The 26,925-nt window shown below is 38.5% G+C and overlaps 2 protein-coding genes and 1 non-coding gene across 3 annotated transcripts in view; all 3 read right to left on the bottom strand.

The window, feature by feature from the left end:
* Positions 1 to 10,113: 10,113 nt before the first annotated feature.
* On the bottom strand, positions 10,114 to 10,693 carry LOC122064367. The gene is made up of 2 exons (XM_042628082.1): positions 10,601 to 10,693; positions 10,114 to 10,500 (listed from the first exon to the last, which is right to left on the bottom strand). The coding sequence occupies exons 1-2, from the start codon at positions 10,691 to 10,693 to the stop codon at positions 10,114 to 10,116; spliced, it is 480 nt and encodes a 159-aa protein (XP_042484016.1).
* Positions 10,694 to 12,463: 1,770 nt separating this feature from the next.
* The window catches only part of LOC122064366 (disease resistance protein RGA2-like), a 44,679-nt gene continuing 30,217 nt past the window's right edge, over positions 12,464 to 26,925 (bottom strand). The window contains exons 3-5 of the mRNA XM_042628081.1: positions 16,799 to 16,907; positions 12,836 to 15,698; positions 12,464 to 12,626 (exon numbers count right to left, since the gene is read on the bottom strand). Coding sequence (XP_042484015.1) covers positions 13,075 to 15,698; positions 16,799 to 16,907 — 2,733 coding nt within the window. The 3' untranslated portion in view covers positions 12,464 to 12,626; positions 12,836 to 13,074. The remainder of the gene's footprint in view (positions 12,627 to 12,835; positions 15,699 to 16,798; positions 16,908 to 26,925) is intronic.
* On the bottom strand, positions 26,477 to 26,583 carry LOC122064369. Its single transcript, XR_006135672.1, has one exon. It is a non-coding gene; the product is annotated as a small nucleolar RNA R71 (small nucleolar RNA).

Below are 26,925 nucleotides of genomic sequence, written 5' to 3'. Positions count from 1 at the left end.
TGGGAGCCTCTCGGGTGGGTCGGACAGCCCACCTGTCATGACCCACCAGTCAGACCCACCGTTCATGACCGATGGGCAGGTCAGCCCACCGGTTGGGCTCGAGGGTTCTGCTAAGACCGGTGGTAGGTCGGCCTATTGGTCGGCCCACCGGTTTGGCCCATTGGTTGGCCCCGAGGGTCTACCCTCTCAGGCGGGTGCCCTCAGGTGGGCCATTTGGCCCACCGGTCTTGGCAAAAAAATACCGTTTTCACTTGAAACCTTCCCCAACCTTTGGGGAATCAAATGGGGTTCTTCCCAACCCATTCTCCACACATTCAAGGTCTCATAAGATGGTTCAAACCTAGATCTAGGTTAGATTTAAGGGATGGAAAACCATCTTACCTTCTTTGCTCAAGAACTACTTTAAACCCCAAAATCACTTCAAATCACCAATGTTTTTTCCAACCTTGTAAGCACTTCTTCAAATCCTTCAAAATCAACACATAGATCATCTATTAAACCTTAGATTTATCATCTCAAGGGGGATTTATAAGACCTCAAGAAACTCTACCCAAATCAAGGGTTTTACTTGGGTATGGTGAAAGTTTAAGGAATCTAGTCTTTGCTCACCTCTAAACGTAGATCTCGTGTTGGAGATCACTCTTCCGGCGTCAGAATGGGAAGATCAAACCTCGGCGATGCTGAAATCCATCTCTTCTTCCTCTTCCTTCTCTTTTCCTCTTCTTTCCCTTCTTTTCTCTCTCCTCTTTACTCTTCTCACTAAACGTCCAAGTGTCATAAATGAGAAAATGGAAAACCCATAAATGCTATTTATACTTTCTAAAATAACTAAGTAACCACATGGGTGGGTCACTCAGGTGGGCGGATGCGCCCACCTATGACCACCCACCTAAGGGCCAAAACTTGGCCAACAAGTGGGATTTTGACAGAATTCGACTCTCGGCATGAATCTCACTCTTGGCATAAGATGTAATATACGTATGCGCCTTAAGATACGGCTACATACCTCCTTTATCCGTACATGGCCTTATGATATGTGCATGTACACGGCTTGGGTACACCCGTCTCCTCTGGCACTGGCTCGGACTTGTCTGGCCTGCCTATGTTTAAGGTCACCCTTGCCGTCATGGTCCATAAGGAACCCGCCTTAACTCTCTCCGGTTCGGGTCCTGCATGGTTAAACCGGGTCAACTGTGTAATCAGACCGGGTTTAAGAAGTAGGGTATTACACAAGCACTGAGTCATTTTTTATTGTGAATTTTCTTCTATTTTACGGAGCAAGACTGCAGAGATTTTTAATGTGGTTTGGCCTCGGAAAGCCTCTATGTCTGAGATGGCATCCTGGTGGAATAATAGGGGCAAAGGTTGGCATTTGAAAGAGGCTTGGATAACTGGCTTGTTTACTACCTTAGTAGCTATATGGAATGAAAGAAATCAAAGAAGATTTGAGGGGAAAAAGAGAAGCCCTTCCATGGTTCTCAGTAGCATCAAAAGGGAGATTGTTTTTTTTTTTGTAGCAGGCTTAAATTTTCACCTAAGTCAGTTGATGACCTCATTATTTGCAGAAGGTTGCATCTTGAAAAGTCTAGCCAGACCTTGTTCCCTATTTTGGAAATTTACTAGTGCAAGCCTATGCGCTCTTGGGTGAAACTTAACTCTGATGGTTGTGTGCTTGGTAATCCGGGTCGCTCTGGAGGAGGTGGAGTCCTTAGGGATCATGATGGAAAACTGTTGATCAGCTATCAGATTTTCTTCCGAATTTCTAATAGTTTCTCTGCAGAGATTTGGAGTATTTTGAAGAGGATCAAGCTCGCTCGTGGAGCATTTAGCAGCTGTGGATTGAGTCCAACTCCTCTGCGGCTATCTCCCTCTTTTACCACAGGCTTATCCCATGGTTTCCTCTTTAGGAGTGGAACCATATCCTTAGCTATTTAAATGCTATTGAGTGGAAGATATCCCACTGTTATAGATAAGCCAACCCTATTGCAGATTTTCTGGCTAAGGAAGCTGCTAAAACTGGGATATCTTTTGATGATGTTTCCTTTCCTCTTTACATTAGGCAGGAATTACCTCTTGATGAAGCAGGCCGTACTCGCTATAGATTTTTAAGATAACGGTTGCCAGTCTCTGCTGATGGCAATGCCGAAGGTGGAGGCTCACTTCAGGCTCTTGTATCATATTTCCTTTTTCCTCTTTCTTATATTATAATACAATCTGACCTTCTAGCGAAAAAAGAAGACAAGAGAAGACTTTGATATAGATGCCTGAGGTGTTGTCTTTGGTATGAAACAAGCCAAGGACAAGAAATGGAATACAAGGGAGTTCTTAAGTGATTTTAAGAATACATTTAAGTGGCTATAGAAGATTGACGTTTCTATGTGCCCATGGAGCTCTCTTCCTTTATTTTTGGAATTTCACTCATAATTTGATACTGTTATTTTTTGTCACAAAGATGATGATGAACATGTTATCTTGTTTAAGAAGTTAACTAGCTCAGCTATCCATAGAAAGACCAAGTTATATCTTTCTATGCATAGTGCAAATGTAAATATTTTGCTGCCTTAATTATATTTTCTTTTTTCCATTACAAAAAAAAAAAAACTCCCTTCCATGAATTACTATAACCCTTCATTTCCTTGACAAACCACTTATGACAACTTTGAACTTTAATATAATCATAACCCATCTTCAATTCTAGGTCCAAATTTTAGTTGCATTTTTTAATTGACAAGATACCTCTCACAATGTGATCTCACTTGACTGTATATAAGATTTTCCTACAAAGACAATATATAGGAAACCCTAAAAATGTTAAGGGAAAAGGCTTTATAAGCATAAGGAGTACACTGCCCCTCCTCACATTTATTATTATCTTAATTGTCTTAAGAAGAATGAAACAATCATTTAAAAATACAATGTGATAGGGAGGGTGTAGTTTACCCTACTTGCTCTGAGAAACCTTTCTCAAATCTTAATCCCCACAGAATTATAATTTTACCCATGTATATATAATGGATCCAAATCTGACCTAAATACATACAAGCCCAATAATAATTATGTGAACCACTACACGATATAAGACATCAAACCCAAAATATTGCCCCATGCAACTGGGCATATTCCAAGGTCAAGTATTTATGGTAATGATTAAGGGTGTTAAACGATTTATAAATATACAGTCTGATTCGGTGGTGCATAGTACTTGGAATTATATTATCATTTATATAATTGTTTTTTCAAAGTCTTATACTTACTGCTAGACTCTATTTATTACAATCTTAAAGTATTTTGAATCTAGTATAAGACAATGCCAAATGATACAGATATAGATACACATAATGCAATCGGTGAAATTGGTGCCACACCAACTTTGCCTACCAATACTGATGCATCAATTCCTCATGTTATTTTTGCTTGACCAATACTTCCTACTTACTTCTCAACACCCACCAATGTTGTACCTACAGTTGGATCACTTCAACCTATCATGAAGAAGATGAAGATCATTTCTGACTTTGAATAAAATTGACCCATTCAGTGGTCAAAATTTCAAAAAATGGAAGCAAATGTTTCTATTTGCTTTGTCTCAGATTGGGGTTGGTTTTGCTTGGATTGAACCCAAGCAATTACAAAGTGAGGGTCCTGTAGTTGAAGCAGAAGGACTTGCTTGGGTGGAGGCCAATTACCTTTTGTCCATGGTTAGAGGGAAATTTTTGCAGCCAAAATAATCAACTTTTGGGTGGCGCCTAATGCATAAAAAGTTACCCACTGATGATGCTATTTCTGATAAGGGTGTTCTAGTAGTGTCCATCTGTAGTTTATGTGAGAAGTGTGAGTCTTTTAACCATTTATTCTTGGGTTGTAGATTCTCAATGATGATATGGAGAAAGTTTCTTGACTGCTTTGGAGTTTTATGGCTAGAAATTGAGGATTTAATCTTCTAGTTCAGTGGTGATTTAGAAAGCAGAAGGTACTATCAATGAAGGAGGCTTGGTCCATGGGGTTGATCATTGTGGTAGACAACTTTAGAAGGAAAAGAATGCTCGGAATTTTAAAAGAAGGAATCTCAACAGCAATCGAGTATTTGAAAGGATAAAATAGGACTTCCATAGTACAAGTGTCATCTTGCATGATCAAATCAAATGGCAAAATGACCTCATATGCTGTCGAAGTCTTGGGCTGCATGCTGGGATCAGTTGCCTTTCACAAATATTGGAGGTTTTCTGGTGTAAACCAATGTGTGAATGGGTGAAGCTTAATGTGGATGGCAGCTCTATTGGCAATCCTAAAAGGGCAGGGGTAGGTGGGGTGATTTGTAATAATAATGGAGTTGTGATGGGTTCTTTCAAAGCATACCTTGGAATTCAATCTAATTATGCTACTGAATTTCAAATGTTGATGGAAGGACTTTGTATGGAAAAAGATTTGGGGGTCAGATCCCTTTGGATTGAAGCAGACTCTGCAACTATAGTGATTGCTGTCCATGTAAGATCCACAACTTGGTATATAGAGCAGGATTGGATATCGATTCAACCATTCATGAACTCTATAGTCTGGAAGATCTCTCACTGCTTTAGAGAGGCAAATTGCATAGCTGATTTTTTAGCGAAGGATGCAGCAAATCCAAGAATCTTAGAGAAAAATGTTACTTTTCCCAATCATATAAAGAAGGAGATTAGCCATGATGCTAAGTCTAGGCCTAGATATCGGTTTGATTAGTTCTAATTTTTTCCCTCTACTGATGGCAATGCCCGAAGGTGGAGGTTTAAAATCAGTTTTTGTGATTCTTCTAAAATCTTATTATATTTTTTAATGAAATTTTGATTCTTCTAACGAACCAAAAAAAAAAAGAAAAAAGATGATGATGATGAACATGTTATCTTGTTTAAAAAATTAACTTGACAGCTATCCACAAAAAGACCAAGTTATATCTCTCTGCGCATAGTAAAATTGTAAAAAAATTTCTACCTTAATGATATTTTCTTTTTTCCATTAAAAAAAAAAAACTCCCTTCCATGAATTACTATAACCCTTCCTTTCCCTGACAAACTGCTTATGACAACTTTGAACTTTAATAGAATCATAACCCATCTTTAATTCTAGGTCCAAATTTAAGTTGCATTTTTTAATTGAAAAGATACATCTCACAATGTGATCTCACTTGATTGTATATAAGATTTTCCTACAAAGACAATATATAGGAAACCCTAAAAATATTAAGGGAAAAGGCTCTATAAGCATAAGGAGTACACTACCCCTCCTCACATTTATTATTATATTAATTGTCTTAAGGAGGATGAAACAATGATTTAAAAATACAATGTGATAGGGAGGGTGTACTGTACCCTACTTGCTCTGAGAAGCCTTTCCCAAATCTTAATCCGTACACAATTATAATTTTACCCATGTACATATGATGGATCCAAACCCGCCCTAAATATATACAAACCCAATAATAATTATGTGAAACACTACACAATCCAAGACATAAAACCGAAAAAATTGCCCGATGCAATTGGGCATATTCCAATGACAAGTATTTATGGTAATGATTAAGGGTGTTAAACAATTTACAAATATATAGTCCGATTCGATTTGGTGCATAGTAAAATAGACCAAAACCGTTTATGAAACTTCAGATTGTGAAATCAGAATCGTTTATAAACGATTTAAACAAATTTTAGTTTTTTTATTCATATTACAATTCACTCTCTTATCGGATTATGTTTTTTTTTTTTTTTTTTTTTAAATTGGTAGAAGACGGACTGTGTTTGTATATTATAAATCATGTGATCTATATTATAAACTCTCACTCTCTCTCTCACATATTCTTGCTGAAATGGATCATCTTATAGGTCTAGGTAATAGAGGAAGGAGATGAGGGTGACGTCAAGAAGAGTGAGGCAGGGTCGGGAATATGGAGAGAGGGAAAAGGGTGGGGAGGGTCTAAAGGGGTGGGGAGAGTTGGTGCAAAAGGGGAAGGGAGATGGAGGGGTGCAAGACCAGGGGTGAGGGAGGTGGTGGGACATTTAATAGGAGAGCTATAGCAAGGGCAAGGGAGAGGAGTAGTAGAAAGGGGTGAGCACATTTAGTAGTGGATTCCTGATGATTGAAAGAAACCTTCAATAAAGACTATAGAGACGATTGTTTTACCTTTAGCAGCGGAAGAGCCTTGTTTTCTTGTAGTATGTATTTTGTGTGCTTATGTGAATCCAATGCATAGTGCACTGGTTGTAGCTTTTGCTGGTAGAGTAGGCGTCAGGTTTGTGGCCTAGGGATCAACTCATGTCACACGCATCCCCCCCCCCTCTTTTCCTAGCACCCCCCTCCCATCTTGTTTGTGTGCTTACTTCCAATTACTCTGAATTATATGGTTGCATTAGTAAAAAAATGTGTATTTATAAAAAAAATAAAAATAAAATAAAAAAACCTAAATCCAAGGTAAATGAGGCAAATCTGTGACAAAGCTAAACAACTTACTTTTATCTAAATTCACATGCTGACCAGAAAATTCCTGATACTTTTGCAAGAAGTCATGGAGGTTTCTAATATAATTTATAGAAGCATTCATAAATATGAAAATATCATCAGCAAAAAGTAAGTGAATTGGAACCATTTCACCTCTTGGGCCTTGCAGAGCTTTGATTTTTTTCTCCTGCTGTGACCTCTTCAAACCTGTACAAAGAACCTCTTCCATCAATATGATGAATAAAAGAGGAGAAATAGGGTCCCCTTGACAAAGGCCTCGCTCCACACCAAAATATCCCATAGGGCCTCCATTAAGCAGAATGGAAATCTTGGAAGAAGAGAGAGTTTGGAAAATTCAGTTAATCCACTTTTCTGTGAATCCAAATCTTCATAAAACATGCAAAATAAAACTCCATGGTATTGTATCAAAAGCCTTCTGAATGTCTATCTTTGCACCCATTCCACCTCCTCTAGTAGAAGAATACAAGAGGTTAGCCAACTTAGAGGCTAAAGCAATGTTGTTGTGAATGACCTTCCCATGTTGGAATGCCCCCTGCTCTTCAGAGATTAGATGTGGGAGAAGAAATGATAATCTTATTGCCAAGATTTTTGAAATCACATTGCCAAAAAAAATTCCCCATACATAGAGGCTTAAATTTATCTAGGGAATTTGTACCATCTACCTTTGGAATAAGAGTCAGAAAAGAGTTATTTATACCTATTGGAATGTTACCAGAGCTAAAAAAAATACCTAACACCGCAGACGAAGTCAACAGAAATCACCTCCCAGCAATGACGAAAAGGAACCTAGAAATTCATTAGGACCTGGAGAACTATCAAGGTCAAGATCCCAAACTGCTCTCTTGATTTCTACCATTCTAGGGATAGCATCCAGACAAAAGAGGTTCACTTCATCAATTAAGCAGGGGGTCGCATCTAGTAATTCTAAATGGTCCACCACAGGGACCCTTTTATTAAAATCTTCATAATAATTCACCATATAGTCCGCAATGCTTGCTCTATCAGAGACAAAAGAACCATCTTCTTTCTTCACCTTGCGAATTGTATTTTTTCTCTTCTAATTTTGGTGTAGAGATGGAAACACTTGGAGTTCTTGTCACCTTCTTTCAACCACCTGATTCTGGATTTCTTAGCCCATAATTTTTATTATTTTTTAGAGCAATAAAATACTCTGTTTTTGCATCTGCTTCTTTCCTGAACAAATCATCATCAATTCCCTGGGAATCAATTTGTTCCTGAATCTAAGAAAGCACGTCTTTAGTTTTGACCAGTTTAGCTTCAAAATTTGGGAAATAAATCTTGGACCAAGATCGAATCATGGGTTTTTGCCGTTTCAACTTTTGAGAAAGCTCATACATAGGTGAACCTACAATCCTCAGCTCCCAAATGTCAGCGACCATCCCCAGGAATGACTCATTGTCCATCCAAAATTTGTGAAAATGAAATGGACAATTTTGAGGTATAGGACAAGCCTCAGAAACAACTAAGATTGGGCAATAATCTGAAAACTGTCTTTGAAGAACAAATTGGGCACAATCATGGAAGTGAGATAGCCAGGCTTCATTGCAAAGACCTCTATCAAGGACCATTGCTACATTCCCTCTCCTGCTATTAGTGGACCAAGTAAATTTTATTCCCTGTGAAGGTAGATGAATCAATTGGCATGCATCAATCATAGCATCAAACTCAGCTGTAGACCCCAAACTAAATGCATCCGGGCCCCTCTTCTCATGCAAGGCTAGCATAGCATTGAAGTCTCCCACCATCAACCATGGGACAGCCAAGGTAGGCTCAGTAGCTAATTCTGTCCTTAAATCCCTGAGAATTACTCTGAAACAGCTGGCATGAATCACAAAGATTCTAACCATCTTATTTCTCTAATTAACACTTACAGTGAGTTGTTGTTTAGAAGTTGAAACAACAGTAGGTTTTAAAATTCCTCTTCTCCATACCATCCAAAGATTAGAGACTTTCCCTATCCTTGAATTGCAAATAAAATTAGTGTCAAAACCCATCTTGCCAAAGAGCTAGTCTGATAGGAAAATCTGCAGGGTCTATCATTGGTTCAGCAAGACCATAGAGAAAGTGATAGACTTTGCTTTCTGTTTCCACAATGAAAACATATCATCGATCCTATCAAAAGAAGGCCATCTAACACCAAATAACTCACAAAATTGATTCCAAATAGCCTTAATATACTCACATTGAAGGAATACATGGCTAGATGATTATTCTACTTGCCCGCACATGTAACATCTAGAAATCACCATCACTCCCCATCTACGCACCTCCTCATCAGTCGGTAATCTGTTGTGAGCTAGCCTCTAGCGAAAAACAACCTGGTGAGGCTGGACCTTGGTTTGACAAGAGTGTTCTTGCCTCTTATCACCTCCCACGCCGAGGAAATAGAGAAAACACTAGAGTTAGAAGGGCACCAATGACACATATCCTCCGACGGAGAAATAATAATTTGTTTTTTCTTCTCAAATGTCTCTCCTAATAAATTAGAATTTGCATCAGGGAAGTACCACTTTCCTTCATAGACAAAATCTGAGAGCCGCAAATTCCTCCCACTAAACAAATCCTGCTCCAAATTGGATGACTCCGCCGAAGAGGAATTCTCTAACCACCGTTCTGTCAAAAAATTAATCTCATCTCCATTGCCTACTATCCATCTCTCCATATCAGAAACAAACCGCCACACTCTCTTCAGCCCCGGCCAAATCGATGAAGACTTATACCCCTTTTTGAGAGAACCATCCTCATTAACAAACCTTGCTCTGAAAATTTTGCTCAAAATAGAGTCATCATGTTTTATCTGCCAGGAAAGCTTACTCAGACACACTTTATTCACATCTCGAAGCTTCCTGATACCTAGTCCCCTCTCTTTCTTGGGTTTGCAGCTATTTTTCCATTTGGCCACAATTTTCTTTTGCGTCTCCATTTCACCAGACCAGATAAAGTTTCTCATCCACCGTTCTACAGTTTTAATGGAAGACCAAGACCACCAATAAATTGTAAAATTGTGAATGGGAATACTTGAAATCACTGATCGAACAACTCTACATGACCCACCAACGATAAGAGCTTCCCTTTCTAGCCCACCATCCTGCTTTTAATTTTATCCAACAAAAGTAACAGGTGATTTTTCGTCACTCTTCCTTTGAAAATTTTCACACCTAAATATCTTGTTGGAAATTTGGATGCCTGAATTCCCAGAAAATCACTGACGAAATGTTTCTTGTGAGGCGCAACCTTCCCAAAGAATACTTTGCTTTTGTCCAGATTAAAATGTTGGTCAGAGAAATCATGATACTTTGATAAGAAAGAACGAAGGGATTTTACATACTTAACCGAGGCATTCATAAAAATAAAAATGTCGTCAACCAATAACAGGTGAGTAGGAGTTACTGCCCCTCGAGGACCTGGCAGCGACTTAAGGGAACCATCTGCAACCAATTTTTTTAGTCCTCTACACAACACCTCTTCAGCTAAAATATAAAAGAATGGAAGAGAAAGGGTTACCTTGTCGAAGACCACGACCAGCCCCAAAGAATCCAACCGGGCCCCCATTAACCAAAACTGAAATCCTTGAGGAAGATAGAATTTCTCTGATCCAAGAAATCATTTAGGAGAGAAACCGAACTTGAACAAAACTGCAAAAAGAAACTCCCAAGATAGGGAGTCAAAAGCCTTCTGAACATCAATCTTAAGCCCCATACTGCCACCCCTAACAGCAAAATACATCAAGTTCTCCAGCTTGGAAACAAGACTAATATTCTCAGAAATTATTTTTCCCTTTTGAAAAGCACCTTGTTCCTCTAAAACTAGATGAGGGAGAAGCACTGAGACTCTAGTTGCCAAAACCTTGGTCAGCACCTTACAAAAGAAATTACCCATGCAAATCGGGCGGAACTTATCAAGAGATGACGCTCCCACAACCTTAGGCATAAGAGAGATAAAGTAGTTATTGACGCCCTTTGGAATGATGCTTATTCCTACAAAAGTCACCTTCCACCATGTTCCAAACCCGACTAAAGAAAACTCCAGAAAATCCATCGGGACCAGGAGAGCTATTAGGATCCAGGTCCTAGACAGATTTTTTGATTACCTCTGTCGACGATTCAGCCTTGAACACAACTACATCATCTTCCAATAACACCTCAGGAATGAGTTCTAGCAAATCAGGGTGATGGGAAATCATTGTTGCTCCATGAAAGCCTCATAAAAATCAGAGATATACAATGACAATCCTTGTTGATCATTAATCCACGATCCATCCTCAGCTTTAAAGTATGAATTTGATTGTGAGAACGCCGCATTTTCACAGTCAGGAAGAAAAATTTTGAGTTTAATTATGTGAACCACTACACAATACAAGACATAAAACCTGAAAATTTTACCCATGCAATTGGGCATATTCCAAAGCCAAGTATTTATGGTAATGATTAAGGGTGTGGAACGATTTATAAATATATGGTCTGATTCGATTTGGTGCACAGTAAAATAGACCAAATTGTTTATGAAGCATCAGATTGTGAAATCAAAACCATTTATAAACGGTTTAAACAAATTTTAGTTGTTTTATTTATATTACAATTCATTCTCTTGACGGAGATGTGTGTGTGTGTGTGTGTGTGTTTTAATCGTAGAAGACAGATTGTGTTTGTATATTATAAATCATATGATCTATATTATATACTCTCACTATCTCCCACATACTCTTGCCGAAATGAATCATCTTATAGGTCAGGGCAACAAAGGAAGGATGTGAGGGTGAGGTCAAGAAGAATGTGGCAGGATTGGGAGTATGGAGAGAGGGCAAAGGGTGGGGGAGGCGGTGGGGAGGGTTTAAGGGGGTGGGGACAGCTGATGCAAAAGGAGAAGGGAGATGGAGGGGTGCAAGACCAGGGGTGAAGGAGGTGTTGGGACATTTAATAGGAGAGCTATAGCAAAGGGAAGGGAAAGGAGTTGTAGAAAGGGGTGGGGAGGGTGGACGTCGGAGCTAGTGATGGGGGACGGAGTGGGGGTGGATGTAGAGATGGGTTGGGTGGGCAGTGGCATGCGAGGGATAGTTGTTGGGAGTGGGGGTCAAGGGAGGCCAGGTGGTGGGGAGAGCTAATGCAAAAGGAGAAGGGAGATGGAGGGGTGCAAGACCAAGGGTGAAGGAGGTGTTGGGACATTCAATAGGAGAGCTATAGTAAGGGAAAGGAGTTGTAGAAAGGGGTGGGGACGATGGACGTCGGAGCTAGTGATGGGGGACGGAGTGGGGGTGGATGTGGAGATGGGTTGGGTGGGCAGTGGCATGCGAGGGATAGTTGTTGGGAGTGGGGGTCAAGGGAGGCCAAGCGGTGGGAGTTTTTTCTTAAAAGAAAAACGGTGTACCAGTGCAGGAGGCTCCCGCAAGTGCGAGGTTCTAATTATATTTACTAATGGTAAATAGACTACCTCAAAATGTTCTTACTTTCTAAGTTTACTAATGAAATAAGTACATTTTGTGGTATTTACCATCATTGAAAGTGTTCTCTTTAGAGTTGTTGAAACTACTGCTACCAAAAGCTGTATAAATTGGCTACAGCTACTATCACTACATATTAAAAATATATTTTTTTTCTTGATAATACTATATATTAAAAATTGTAGCACATTTGTCAGTGGATTGCTGACAATAGAAAGAAACCACCAATAAAGATTATAGAGACATTTTTTTACTTTTGGCGGCGGAAAAGCCCTGTTTTCTTGTAGTATGTATCTTGTGTGCTTAGTTGTACTTACTCTGAATTTTATGGTTGCCTTAGTAATAAAATGTGTATTTATAAAAATAAATAAATAAATAAACCTAAATCCAAGGTAAATCAGGCAAATCTATGACAAAGCTACACCACTAAATGGTTTTTTATTTTTTTGATAGAATCCACCACTAAATGATTACAAACATAAGAGATCTTAAAAATTGAGATAAAAACCAAATGAATGTTTTCAACAATTGAATTCATTTTCCAATCAGCCTTCTGAGTTTGGAAACAAGAAATTACCAACATCACTTTGAAGGTCAAAGGGCAGAACATGAGAGAGAGAGAGAGTCTTGCGTATCATTGAAGGCAAAATCTCAACGATAATCTTGATCGTCAGGCCACCTGAGAAAAAAAAAACAATGTTAGGACCAAACTGCCATGAACACATGATGACTTTGCCGAATGGACTTGTTAAACTCCAATGTCTAATCCTGCAATTTTCACTGGGGGGCAATGATTGAACAGACCAAGTGGTCTACAATCAAAATTGTGGGAACCATTCATATAACCCAAAAAAACTATTTTTTAATTGGAAGGGTAGGGTAAGTTACCTGCATCAAGTAACGATGACATTTGTGGGGAGCTCGTCGGGGCCGTATTTGACTTTACAATATGGACCAAAATCCAGATGTTGGAGTGAAGACAAGTTTCTCAACCCCTTTGGTAGCGATGTACAATCAGTGATATGAAGGCGATTAATATTTGGTGGTAGAGTCTCATCAGTCTCATCCAGAAACTGCACCAACCCTTCCATCCCACGCCCAAGAAAAAGATTTTTGAGTGAGGTGAGTCAGCTTAATCCTGCATGAGGCAACATCCTGAGCATTGGACAGCCAGTGATATGGAATTCACATAGTCTCGGACTTGACAGAAGTTGCTGTGGTAGTATCCTCAGTTCGGAACAGTTGGTAATTCTTATACTTAAGAGGCTAGGAAATTCAGTTCCCTCTCCTCCAGAGCTGCTAGACCACTCTTCCAACTTGTTCATTCTTTCTAAGTGTAGAAATTCCAATAGGGGTAGCTCCCCAATCGGAGGGAGGACTTGGCATTCGGTGCAGCGTTCGAGTGTCAGAGAGACTAGCTTGTTGTAGCTTGTCAACTCTATCATCAACCATCTTGGAAATGTTGACCCACCGTAATTGAAGATCTTCAAACCCTTCAGCTCACTGTGAGGTCGTAAACTTTCTAAAACCTCAACATCTTTATCACCTCTGTCTCCCCAAGAAAAACGTATCTCAACTTTCTTCTTATTCATCAAATCAGCTTCCCGAGGATCCGAAGGATCAATCACATTCCCAATTCCACAACCAACAACGTCTTTTGAGACAGGAAAATAGGGCAATGTCTTGAGATTAGTTAATTTCCCAATTCCTCGTGGTATGGAAAGTATGCCAGTGTATCTAAGGTCTAGATGTTGGAGATTGCGTAGATACTTCATGCCTCTAGGTAACTCACATATTGCGGTATAATAGAGTATCAGTGACTGTAGATTGTGAAGATCACACAATGAATCAGGTAATCGTTGAATGCGTCGAGCATAAGTGAGGTTAATATAGTGTAGGTATTTCAAATCCCCAATATCATTGGGAAGCATACAAATATCAGAACCATTCAAATCTAAGACACGTAGGTATCTCAATGCTCCAAAAGAGGATTCGATAGGTTTAATCCGTTCAGAATAACATGTGTTCCGTACAACAAATGTGGATAACCTCTTGTCGTCGTGACCATGATTTTTGTCCAGATCAAACATGTGTTTTGTACAACAAATGGACAAATAACGGGTCTCTCCTGACACTGCTTCTGCTAAATCATGTACAAGGTCATGCATTACAAATATGTACTCATCTCTATGGTAATGCCGGAAGAAAGACCTATGCAGCAAGTCATCAAAATATTGTCTACCTTTGTCTTCCATTCTTGTAGTGTTGGATCTAACAAATCCTTCTGCTATCCACAGTTGGATCAGCCGTTGCTTATCGAATTCATAATCTTTAGGAAATAAAGAACAATAAGCAAAACACTGCTTCAAATAAGTGGGAAGAAAATAGTAACTTAGACTTAGAGCAGCTGGCAAATTGCTCTCTTCCAATAAGTCCCACATGGAACTATTCAACACTTCTTCCCAATGGGTTAAATCTAAAGAAGAAGAAGAAGAATAAGAGCATAAAAGGCCTGCAAGCGTACTTGCAGCCAAGGGCAATCCTTTGCACTTCTTTGCAATGTTCCTACCCACTTCTTCCAAGTTGGGAGCAATAGAACCATAATCCAAAGATATGCGCCTTTCCATTATTGACCAACAATCGTCATCAGATAAAATCTGTAGATCATGGGTATAAATTGGGTGCATTATTGAAGAAACTCTCCTACTTCGAGTTGTAACTATGACTCTACTTCCTTCCCCTGCTGCCATGAATGCAACTCTCAGGGCTTTCCAATCGTTTTCCTTCTCAGTCCAAACATCATCTAAGATGATTAAAACTCGCTTCCCCTTTAATTCCTTTACCAATTTACGTTGAAGTGGCTCTAGGTTGCTCAAATTAGGATTTTCCCCAGTGAGGGACTCTAGAATTGCAGAGGTCAATCTCACAACATTAAAATCAGTGGACACACAAACCCAAGCTCTTCCGCTTTCAAAATGTTTCTCTACATCAGGATCATTATAGACAAGCTGGGCCAGAGTTGTCTTGCCTACACCACCTAATCCAACAATGGCAATAACAGAATTTTTTTTTTGATTTTCATCATCTGGATATGACAACAACCTTTTTTTAATTTCATCTTGCTCTTTCTTTCTCCCTGAAGTACAAGATTCATCAACTAGAGAACCACTCTTTGGCCTAGTATCTATTTCATCAGTTATACCATGTGATTTCTGATTTCCTGACCGTCTGAGATAGTGATCTTTAAGTTCCTTCTCAATCTTCACTAGTTTCTTTATGAGTTCATCATTTATAAGAGGTTCAATATCTTGTCTACGTAAAAGTCCGCCATTTTCTTTCAAGTTAGAGGGGAAGTGCTGGAAACATACCTTTCCACCAAGATCTTTTTCCTTGTGAGCTTTATGAGCTTCATAGATGAACTCATCCAATATGTCCCGAGCTCGGTAAACAACATCTCTGAGATGCCTAAGGCATTCTTTCACTACGATATTCGTTATTTGAGCTTGCTCTGCAAACTTGAGCAGTTTTTCAATTTTCTTAAGAACTTCACAGAGTTCATGTAAAGCAGGTTGCACAGACCATTGGGATCCAAATTCCCTTAACGCTTCTGATGAGGATAATTTTTCAAGCAAAGCTGATACAAGAAGGGATACAATTATGTGATCCCTACTTCCTTCCATGACTGCTCCCTGCAAGAAACGGAACAGAGCACAGATGTAGATGAGTTTGTAAATGTTGAGATGAAAAGGTTCTGAAAACAAAATGCAACAACATTAATTATCATTCAGTTTACCAACGAAATATGGAAGACCAGATCGAAATCAATGAATTCCGAATATTTTAAACAGTACAGGAAGATTAAAGTCATCTTCTCTTATTCCACTCCCGTCAAATATGAAAAACTAGCTCTTATTCAACTGCCGTCAAATATGAAAGAGCAGATCGAGCACAAAAATAACAAGCTTACCGTCATTGATTAATCAATATTTTACACAATGAATATGTAACACCTCAACCCAATTGACTTGGTACAATTTTGTTCTCTTTGGTCCATAGACTTCAAGGCTTTAAAACACTAGCCCAATGCTCTTCCCTAAGTGATGTGGGACTAAAGTTTACACATTCTCATCAATTTTTCAAATCTCCTAGTACTTACTATATTTTTTGTGGAGATCTCATTAATCTCTCAGGCGAATATGATGCTTACCTTATTCTTGGATATCACGGAATAGGTCAATTCCACTTTATTCATGTTTTTTATAGTCCACACATTTTCTAAGTAGGGCTGGTGATAAAGAAGATATATATTAGATTTTTATTTCATGTGGTTGGAATAGTTTAAGGCTTTTAGATTGTAGAAAGTGTCATTCAATGCATTTGGTTAAACCAATGGAATCTTTTCAAAACATAAAAATCCTACCCAAAAAAAAGAAAAACATAAAAAACAAAAAGGCAATGGAATTCCTCTTTAGGCAGATTTTTTTCCCCCAATCTAGTAAACAAAAATCCGAGTGGTTTGAATAAATAAAGTGTTCGAAGTCTTGTTCCAAGAAATTTCTAGTTATATATTGAACAAATGACAAACTCCACATTATTATAAGTTTTCAGGAGGGAATTTTCCGGTCTCCTTCCTTGGCAGATGCCATAATTATTAATATTTCTTTTTACCTTTTGAGTCAACATTGACTCACATTATCTCCAGCTCATAATTGACTTTGAATTGAAAGATATTCTCGACTAGACGGTCAAATTCCGTCGTTGAAGCTGCAGCGACGCTTTCAACAACCCCTCAATTTCATTTGACCAAGAATTCGCAGGATGAAACAGGTCAAAATCTTCCATAAAACTAACCTTCGGAACAAAAATCGATTGCCAAATTCACTCCACCATTTCTCATAGCTCCAAATGGATTAGTAGTAATGAAGCAACTCCAAACTTGTGCTGATCCTTCCGGCTTCTTCTACAGAAGATTCAAAGAATCGTTAATTAGTTTCATGAAAAAAAAAAAATAAGACAAAATATCTGATATAATAAGAAGATTCTTAGAAATACACACTAGGGCTGAAACAGGATCGGATTGGGCTTGGTTTTAAGAAACCCAGCCCAACCCTGCTAGGGCCTGGAAAAATTTAACCCTAACTTGTCTTCAGGGTGGGCCGGGTTGGGTTGCGTCGGGTTCTTATATATATCCCATTTTATTTCTTTTAATATACATCTAATGTTAAGACAACATTCTAACAGATTTTTTAAAATCAAAAGTGGGTGATGACTAATGAGTTTATACTTTGTAATAATGTATTGGGAATTTTAAAATAAACATGTGAGCGATGTGTGCATGGAACATTATAATATATTGTATTATAACCTATGTTACAATATGTATATATTATAATAATATGTACAACTAACGATGTAAAAGGAGTGTGTGTGTATATATATATATATATATTATATAATCAGGGACTCAGGATTAAAAGTCAAGGTTGGGTTGGGCTGGGTTGGGTTGGGTTGGGTCGGGCTTAGAAATCAACCCGATCCGACCCTGACCTAGGGTATGGGTTTTTTCAACCCTAACCTGCCTTCAAGGTCAAAAAACTTGGCCCAAGCCCTGTTCGGGCTCAGGGCAGGCTCGAGTTGTCAGGGCCAAACTTTCACCCCTAGTCCACACTCTTCTCTTCACTCTCTATTACTAGATTATAGTTCAGAGCTTGGACAAGTAAGTTTGAAGACTATACCTACCAAAAACTGAACTTGTTTGACTGTTGAGTGAAGTGGAAAAACAGCTTTTCTTCTATGACCCGCAACTCGGTAACCAAGCTAGCTAACCTATAGCTTAGCTCATGGAAAAGGTGAGCTGAAGTAGTGAGCTGCAGTTAGAGCTTCTTTTACGACACCCGAGAGTGAAAGAGAGAACTTCAAAGCTTCAAAGGAAGGCACTGCATGCACTAGAATAGGAGGTAGTAAAGGAAGGCGAGGTGGAAGTCGGCAGTTGAAGAAGTTGATTGGGAGAATTTTCCAAAGCCGGAAAATTCTTTCTTCTTCACCTTCACCGGACATGAAAGAATAGGATTTGGGGATTTTAGTGTTGAAGATGTAATAAGGGTAAAATGGTCTTTAGATTTAAGATGTTTTATTTCAAGATTTAATAAGGGTAACAAAGTCTTTTCCATTTCAAAAACTAACACCACACTCATGGTGTTAGGTTGGGTTATTTGTAATAAACGAAACACAAGGGGGTGGATGTAATAAGGGAAAACGTGAGGGGAGGTCGATGAAAATTTTCCTAAAATTTTCTTTTTGCCTTTTGAGTTGACATTGACTCACATTATTAAAAGTGTTGAAGAGAGAATTTTCCAATTTCCTTCCCAGCAGATGCCCTGATAATTAAAATTTATGTTTTTCTTTCATCAACATTGATCCAAATTATTGAAAGTTTTTCAGGAGGGAGTTTTCCAGTCTTCTTCCTAGCAGATGCCCTAATTATCAAAATTTCGTTTTTGAGTCAACATTGGCAGGCGTCCAGTAAATTGTTCCTTCCATTTCACATCAAATTTCAATTATCAAGTAGATGTGATAATCAATTCTACTTGATCCCAATCGACCAAGCATTTCTTATAATTATGAAATATTAAATATAGCTAAAATTCCCTACCTTCTCCTTCTCCTCAACTAAATTTGACAATTATGGTTCCATAAAGCCACCGACCGAGAAAGAAGACATGGTGTTTCAGGTTTTTTTTTTTGGGTGCATGGAAAACTTATTAAGAATGAAAAATTAAAGCTTCATACAGGGAAAAAACAAAAAAAACCAAGCAAACATACAAGTGAGCCTAATGGGGGGATGGAACAAAATTAATGGAAATATCCCAACACGAAGAAATACGACAGTTCCACACTAAATCATGGCAAGGCGTAGAGGAAGGAAGAGCCTTATTCTTAATCATGAAACCAGTGGATCTCTAAATAAGTTAGACGAAACTGGGGTAGAATAGGGCCATTTCCTCTTATTCTTCTTCCATCAAATATGAATGATGGTAGCACAAAAAACAAGCTTTCTATCATTGGATTATGAATAATTTCACATAGAATGAACCATATACACTTTATACAGTCCACACGTTTTCGAGATAAGGCAAAACCTGTTTGGCCAAATTTTGCAACTAAACTTTTGGAAGATTCGTATTGTGATTACGGTCATCCAAACTCAAGAGAATATTTCTGACTTGTAATCAAGAGATGTGAGCACTCCTCTTGTCTCGATTGTTCCAATGGATTATAATGGTCTTTGCAAAATATGTGATGTAGGGATTAAAAAAAAAACTACAACAATTACAACAACAACAATAGGAAACAAAGGGAAATGTATTATGTTGTTGTAATCTATTGTTTCTGTTGATGTTCAAAATGCCAAAAACATGACCTAATGTCTCTATTGATATTCAACATACTAGAGGCGTGATCATTACACTATGGAATGAAGTATAAAACTTCAAGAAAACATAGTACTTGAAAAGAAAGTACCAATCTAAAAGAAGAAAAATAAAGAAAAATAAAATGAAAGATAGACTTGATAGTTTATGTGATTGGTTGATTATCTCTTTCTTCCACCATAGTCCCTTATATATATACATATATATATATATATATATATCTTGCTCTGTTGGCAGTTTTGTAACTGCAATAACCCACATGTCATGTCCTTAGTGGGTTAGTTATTGGAATTTCACTCTCTTAATTGGTTGTAACTGTCTTAACCACTTAAGCCATGTGTTTGTAACTTCTGTAGATCTAAGCCACGTTTGTAAAAATTATATTCACTAACAATTGATCAAACTGACCAAAAATTCAGAATTGGTTAGCTTACCATAAATATTCGCAATCAGTTAGTTGATAGTGGTTAGAAATGGTTAATCTGACCTAATATCGGTCAAGCTGATCGGAGTTTTACTTGCAGCCAACTCATGTTGGTATGAATTCTATCTCCAAGACCTTTTTTGAAAAATGATCAGTCCTTTAATATAGGTTTCTTATCATCTGATTGGTTAATTTTCTTATGTATTAACCATGAATCATCTGGTTCATAGAGTTTCCGAATTATGGTACCAACAAAACCCCAAAACAGTGATAAAAACATATTATCTCAGATTTTTGTTTCATGTGGTTAGAATAGTCTTTAGGTGTTTAGATTGAGGAAAGCGCAAGCATTACGAAAGCATAGCTTATGCCATTTAATGCATCCATTGAATGGGACAATCATGGGTTACAAATGTTCTAGTGCCAATACATTTCTTAGTTTTTGCAATTATTAACATGTTTTCCGAAAAGCACAAGGCTGACTAAACTGGTAGAACACAATCTCTATAAAAAAAAAAAAGGAAAAGACCTCTGTTCGGGAGTGCAAGGGATGCTAGCACTTCTCTAAGTCTATCTCTCTCTTCTTACACTAGCGTTTCTCTAAGTTTATCTCTCTCCTCTTCTAATGAAATGATGTATTTATCCCTCTGTTGTGGGAGGAGAGAAATATACTCAAAGAGTGCTAATATACACTATGCTCTCGGATAAAAATTACTTCCCAGAAGTTAAGGGAAAATTTCCTTTAACCAGGTTTTTAGGATGCATTAGATTACAATAATTAAATATGCCATTGATATAAAGATCTTGGAGACATCGTTCTTCATCTAAAAAGCATTGTATGCCGTTTTATTGTAGTTGCACGTTGAATAGACAGAATTTGGGATAAAAGTTGTTGCAGCTGTCCCTAAAAGTTAAAAAATGCGTTTCTGAACAAGGTAAGGTGGTGTCAATTAGAGCAGAAAGGAGTGCAAATCATAGACCCTCGGATAGGGATAGATCATATCAGATCAAGAAAGTTATAGACAAAGAGATTGAACTCTATCCCTTGGCAATGCCTTTTTTTTCTCTAGAAAGTCATTTGCACTGAAAAAGAATTCACAGCCAAGGAATATAAGCCAAATTCTAAACTTTTGTGATCAAAGAGAAACTAATCCAGCTTCGGCATTGCCATCAGTAGACTAGAAACCTCAACTAAACTCAAAACCCAAAAATACAACTAAATTACTAAAATCGATACCTTGGGCGACCTACGCTATCTATTTCCAAGTCCATAACAACCAGCGAAGGCCAAGAAATTACTGGGGTTAATAGCTCAAACTTTTCTGCCATTTTTGACAAGTAATCCACAACAGGATTTGCTTCACAAAGACTATTAGAGCAGTTAGAGTCATCCTCTAACTCAACCACATCTTTCCTACTATCTAGGAGTCCTATTGGGCACCAACACTCTCTCACTCTACTTGTACACCAATTCCAGAGATTGACTTGCACTCCAAGTCTATCACATACAGTAGTAGAGTTGGAATCTAACTCTCACATGCGATGTAGAGTTCCAATCAAACAATTACATATGATATAGAATCAATCACTTATAGGTGATATAAGAAATAGAGTTCTAGTACAATACAATCTATGTACTCTCTATATAAGGCTGTGTTGTACAAGAAAGTGAAATTAATGAAATACAACTATTTCAACATGGTATCACAAGCCACATAAAGCTCCACCAGGCACCTCCCTCATCCCCACATTTTCCTCTCTTCTCTTATTCTCTCTCCCCTCTCCAATAGCCTACGCCCCCTCTCTTCTTTGCAAAAAAAAATAAAAGAAAGAAGAAAGAAAGAGACCAACGTCCCTCTCTCACCCTATAATTTCTCCCACCAATAACCCACCCCTCCCCCTTTTTCCTCTTCCCTCATGGCCGAACCTCAAACTCCTCCTCCCACCTTAACCGATCAATCCACCCCACCTCCCACCACCCACTTAGATGCTCACCACTTCATCTCTCTCAAGCTCACATCCAAGAATTATGTGTATTGGCGCACTCAGATTGTGCCTTACCTTTTTGGCCAACGCCTCTTTGATTATGTCACTGGTGATCTATGTTGCCCTCAGGATCCAGCTAAAGCCTAGACCTGGCATGAACAAGGTGCCTCTATCATGAGCCTTCTCATTGCCTCTCTCTCTGAAGAAGCCTTATCACTAGTAGTTGGACGGACCACCAGCAAGGAAATCTGGGTTGCTCTCCATGCCACTCTGTCCCTCAATATCTCTCCATAATCTGGTTCACAAACCAAATGAGACAATTACTCAGTTTCTACATTGAGCCAAGTCTTTGTCAGATGAATTAGCTATAGCCGGGAAAACCCTTCCCCAGGAGGATTTCAATATTCACATCTTTCGGGCCCTTCGCACTGATTATCAAACCTTTGCCTCTATCATGATGGCACAATAAGAAGCAATCTCTTACAATGCAATGCATGGTCTCCTCATGAATCACGAGAACCTCATCAACTCTCTCCTCCCTGTTATTGATCCTGCCATCGATGCCTCAGTCAATCTTAGCATAATGGGCCTGGTTCACCAGCTCCCTCCAATGGTGGTCGTGGTCACAATTCTTCTCGAGGCCGTGCAAGTGGATTTGGTTGCCCCAACACGTTTGCTCATGGGCCCTACACCATCTGTGGATGTACTAATCATCAGGTTGACACATGCTATTACCGCTCACAGGGTACCATTAAAACTCCCCTCCTACCTACCCCCTCCCCTAACCCTAATTACAATCACCCCCCACCCCCCTCCAATGCCTATCATGTTGCCCCCTATCCCTCATAAAATACCCCTCCCCCCATGCCCTCTACCCCCTACCCCCTACCCTCCTCAATCCTTCACCATCTCCTAGATTCCTAATACTAGCGCCTCTCATCATGCCACACCTGACCTAACTCACTTCACCACCTATGATCCATACACAGGTAACAATCAGCTCCATGTTGGTAATGGTAAGGGTCTTCCCATTTCTCACATTGGTACTGCTTCTATTCTCTCTCCTTCTCGTTCTTTTTCCCTTTTTAATGTCTTACATGTTCCTTCTCTTACTTGCTCCTTATTATCTGTTCAACAATTTTGTCGTGATAATAATGTCTTTTTTGAATTTCACTCTTCTTCTTTCTTTATGATGCATCTGGTGTCCAAGCAAACTCTATTCACTGGACAGAGTAGCAATGGCCTTTATTCAGTTCCATAGCTTCCTTCTGCCAATCTAGTTACTGCTTCTTCATACACTCACTGGCATCATCGCTTAAGACATCCACATGAACGTGTTCTCCGTCTCATGCTACATGGTCATCATCTGCATAGACCTCCCTCTCTATGTTCTGCTTGCCAGATGGGCAAATCTAGTCGTCTATCAATTCGGTTCTCGAAGTTCTTTTCCTTTGGATTTGATATTTAGTGATGTATGGGGTCCTCACCCCACTGTTTCTTTGGGAACTGTTATTTTGTCATTTTTGTGGATGATCATACTAAGTTCATTTGGTTCATTGCTTAAAAGTTGAAATCTGATGTCTATTCTGCTTTTCTTACTTTTCAGGCCTTAGTGGAACGTCAGTTCTCTCGTTCCATCAAGGCCATTCAGACTAATTGGGGGGTGAATTTCGTTCTCTACCCTCTTACTTTGCAAAATTGGGCATCCAACATCAGTTATCCTGCCCACATACCCATGAGCAACAAGGAACAGTAGAACGTCGTAATCAACATATTACAGAAACAGGGATTACATTTCTCTCTCATACTTCTGTTCCCCAAGCTTATTGGGATTATGCTTTTGAAACTACGGTTTTTCTCATCAACCGCATGCCCTCCTCTGTCACGGGTAACCAATCTCCTCATCAGTCAGTTACAGGTGCTCCTCCAAACTACTTGATGAGCACATTTATGTGTGAAATCTAGGGTAGTAAAACATGCATTTTACATATTTAGAATGGAGCTACCTTGGGTTTTACTCTCTTTTTACAGGTTTTATATTTTCAAGGCCTTAAGGACTATCGGGTGTTATATCTTCAATTTTACATGCAAAGAGGTCCTATTTCTTTTCATGGTTGCGAAGAGGATAAAATTTTAAGCAAGATGGACATGTCCAATTAAAAGTACGCATTCGTTTGGTTACTCATACAAGTGATTATTCTTTTCAGGCCAGAAAAAGAATAATGGATCAGAACTGAACCGATATGCAAAACCAGCCCGTTTGCAATTGTCTCAGAGGCACAAGGAATACTCCAAATGCCAAGAAGGATCCATGGACCATATCCTTAAGTGATTGAAGATTCATTTTTGGTAACAACAATTACCTAGTGTAGTTGGTGAGCTATGGTGTGCAAAATTTCCTTGCTCACCAAGAGGTCTCAAGTTCGAATCTCATGGTTGTTTTTTTTAGAGAATTTTGTTGAAGATTTTCTGTTTTTCACTCACTTAAAGCACTAAGGGTATGGAGGAAATTTTCACATCAAATTAGAAGCAAGAAAAATCGTGGAAGGGTTCCTGCGCAAGAAGAGAAGAAAAAAAAAAAGGAAAGAAAAAAAAAAGGGAGAAATAAAGATTTCCAAATCTTCTCTCTCCTCCACATCATCACCAAAATATTGTCCAAATCACACAAAGAAAGAAGAAAATCATCCCTTGGAGGGTGAAAAAGAAGAGAAATAAATTAGAAAAAAAAGGAAAGAAAATAAGCAAAAAAATTATAGGAAATTTCTCCAAGTTTATTTCTCTCTTCTCTCTCCTCCATCTTAGCACTTTTGGACTCAAAAGATCTTACTATCAATTGTGGGTTTCTCTCTTTTAGGAAAGAGAAATTTGTTACCCTACCTCCCCATTCCCTATAAATACAACTCATGTAAGAGGAGGAGAGGCAATTCATTCTTCTTCTAGTTTTTTTTTTAGTTGCTCTCTCTCTCCCTCTCTCACTCTTTAGTTTTAATTCTTCTCTATTTTTGCTTTAATCACTTTTGTAATAGTTTTTTATGTCAATTAATGCAAGCACTCTTTTATTCTTATTCAGCCTTTTTATTTTTATGATTTATGCAATTGAGTTGTAATTTTTTTTAAGTTATAGTTCTAGGCTTAGATCTAGGTGACAAGATCACGAGCCGTGGAGCAATTTTTTTTTCAAGTTCAAGCATTGATTCAAGTAAGTAGGCTCTTTCAGTAGTCTTCTCTCCCCCTCTCATTCCCTCTTCTGACTACCCTTTCTTTCTTAATTTAAGATTTTTATTTTCAGTCGTTACATTATTGCTATCCCTTTCCCCCAAGGTTCATGGCTAGTGTATGTGTTGGCTTTGCCCCTCCTAGCCATAGAACTATCAATTTATTGCTTTTATTTTAATTTTTTTCCTTTCCCTAAAGCCAAGTAGAATAACCCTTGTAAGAGTGACTCTGGTCAAGTAGGGAAGCTCATATTATGATGCATCCCTCGGGCTAAGTAGAGAAACCTACTTGTGAGTCTCTCTCTAGCTATATCCCCTTTCTTTAACTTTATTTTTATGCATTTTTTTATTTATTTATTTTTTTAATTGCGTGGGTTGTTTATTTTCAGTTATTTATTTATTTAATTTTAATTGCATGGCTTGCGTCTTTAAATTCTTAGATGACGAATGGTTAGGACGTTATTTTATATACATATGTTTAGGACGGTAATTAGAATTAGATCACAACTATTAATCGGTTCACTTTCATATTATTTAAAGAAATAAAAAAAATAAAGTGGCTGCTCTCCCTGTGTTTGACCCGTAGCTACACTGACCCGTAGCTACACTGATCCGTACGCTTGCGGTTACATTTTAAATTTCAAACAAGTTTTTGGCGTCGTTGCCGGGGAGACAGTTCCATGTTATTTTTCACTTTCTTTTGATAAATCGGAGTGCTTTGTTTGCTTTGTTTTATATTTTTCCTTTTCTTTTATTGAATTCCTGAGAAGAACAACTTGCAACAATAGTTGTATCGGTGGAGGTCACCATGCCTCACAGTATGATAAAGACAGGTTTCGCCTTGTAGCAGTACCTCAGGAATTGACCTGAGCAATCCCGGATCCCTGCCGGTATGCTCCCAAAAAGTAAAAAAAAAAATAAAAAAAAAAGTTTTGCTATCCATTCTTTTGTGCTTGTTTTACTTTAGTTGCGGGTTGTTTTTTGTTGCATGAGTGTTAGGTGGGTACGTAATACTAAGAATCGGTTAAAAAGAAGAGATCCAACAAGTAGTGATCCTATACGTTTGCTCTCTTTAAAACCCTTCAATATGGGAGACCAACAGCAAAACCCTTCACCTGAATCTCTGAAAGATAGGTTCTACCCTGCTAGAACAGCCCAACCTTCCTGTATAGTTCTACCACAAGCCCAGGGCAATAATTTTGAACTCAAATCTCAATACATCACTATGTTGCCCCACTTCCATGGGTTGACCTCTGAGGATGCATACCTATTTCTAAGGGAATTTGAAGAGGTATGTGTTCTAATTAAGATCCAACAGCTTTCTGATGATGCTGTTAAGCTTAGGTTTATCACTTTTGCATTGAAAGACCAAGCTAAGAAGTGGTTGTATGGGTTACCCACAAATTCCATAACCTCCTGGGAACAGTTCACAGTTGTCTTCCTTAAGAAGTTTTTCCCAACTCACAAGACCAATAAGCTTAGAAGTGATATCCTTCAGTTTAGGCAAAAGCCTAGTGAGTCATTTTCCAAACTTATAGAGAGATTCAAGGATCTACTCCAAGAATGCCCTCACCATGGCCTAGACCTATGGCGTTTATGTCAAATAATTTATGAGGGTATTGATTACCCAACTAAACAAATGATAGAGTCTATGTGCCCTGAGGGATTCACATCCTTTATAGATGAAGGAAAGGCATGGGAATTCTTACTTGAACTAGCTGACAAAACTCGTGAATGGGAATCAACCCAAGAGAGTGAAAGAACCATAGGAGGAAAAGATATTTTGTGTATGGGATAGTAGCCAAGGAAGCCCATTTGGATAGCCTAATCAAGAGGATTGAGGCTATTGTTCCTAGAGAGCCATCATCAGTCAATTTGGTTAAGATTTGTGCTTGGTGCCAGTCCCCTGGACATGTTATAGAA

Source organism: Macadamia integrifolia, unplaced genomic scaffold, assembly GCF_013358625.1.
Source record: "Macadamia integrifolia cultivar HAES 741 unplaced genomic scaffold, SCU_Mint_v3 scaffold1632, whole genome shotgun sequence".
Taxonomy (NCBI): Eukaryota; Viridiplantae; Streptophyta; class Magnoliopsida; order Proteales; family Proteaceae; genus Macadamia; species Macadamia integrifolia.
The sequence above is the reverse complement of the archived record's forward strand: the minus strand, read 5'-3'. Positions and strand labels throughout refer to the sequence as shown.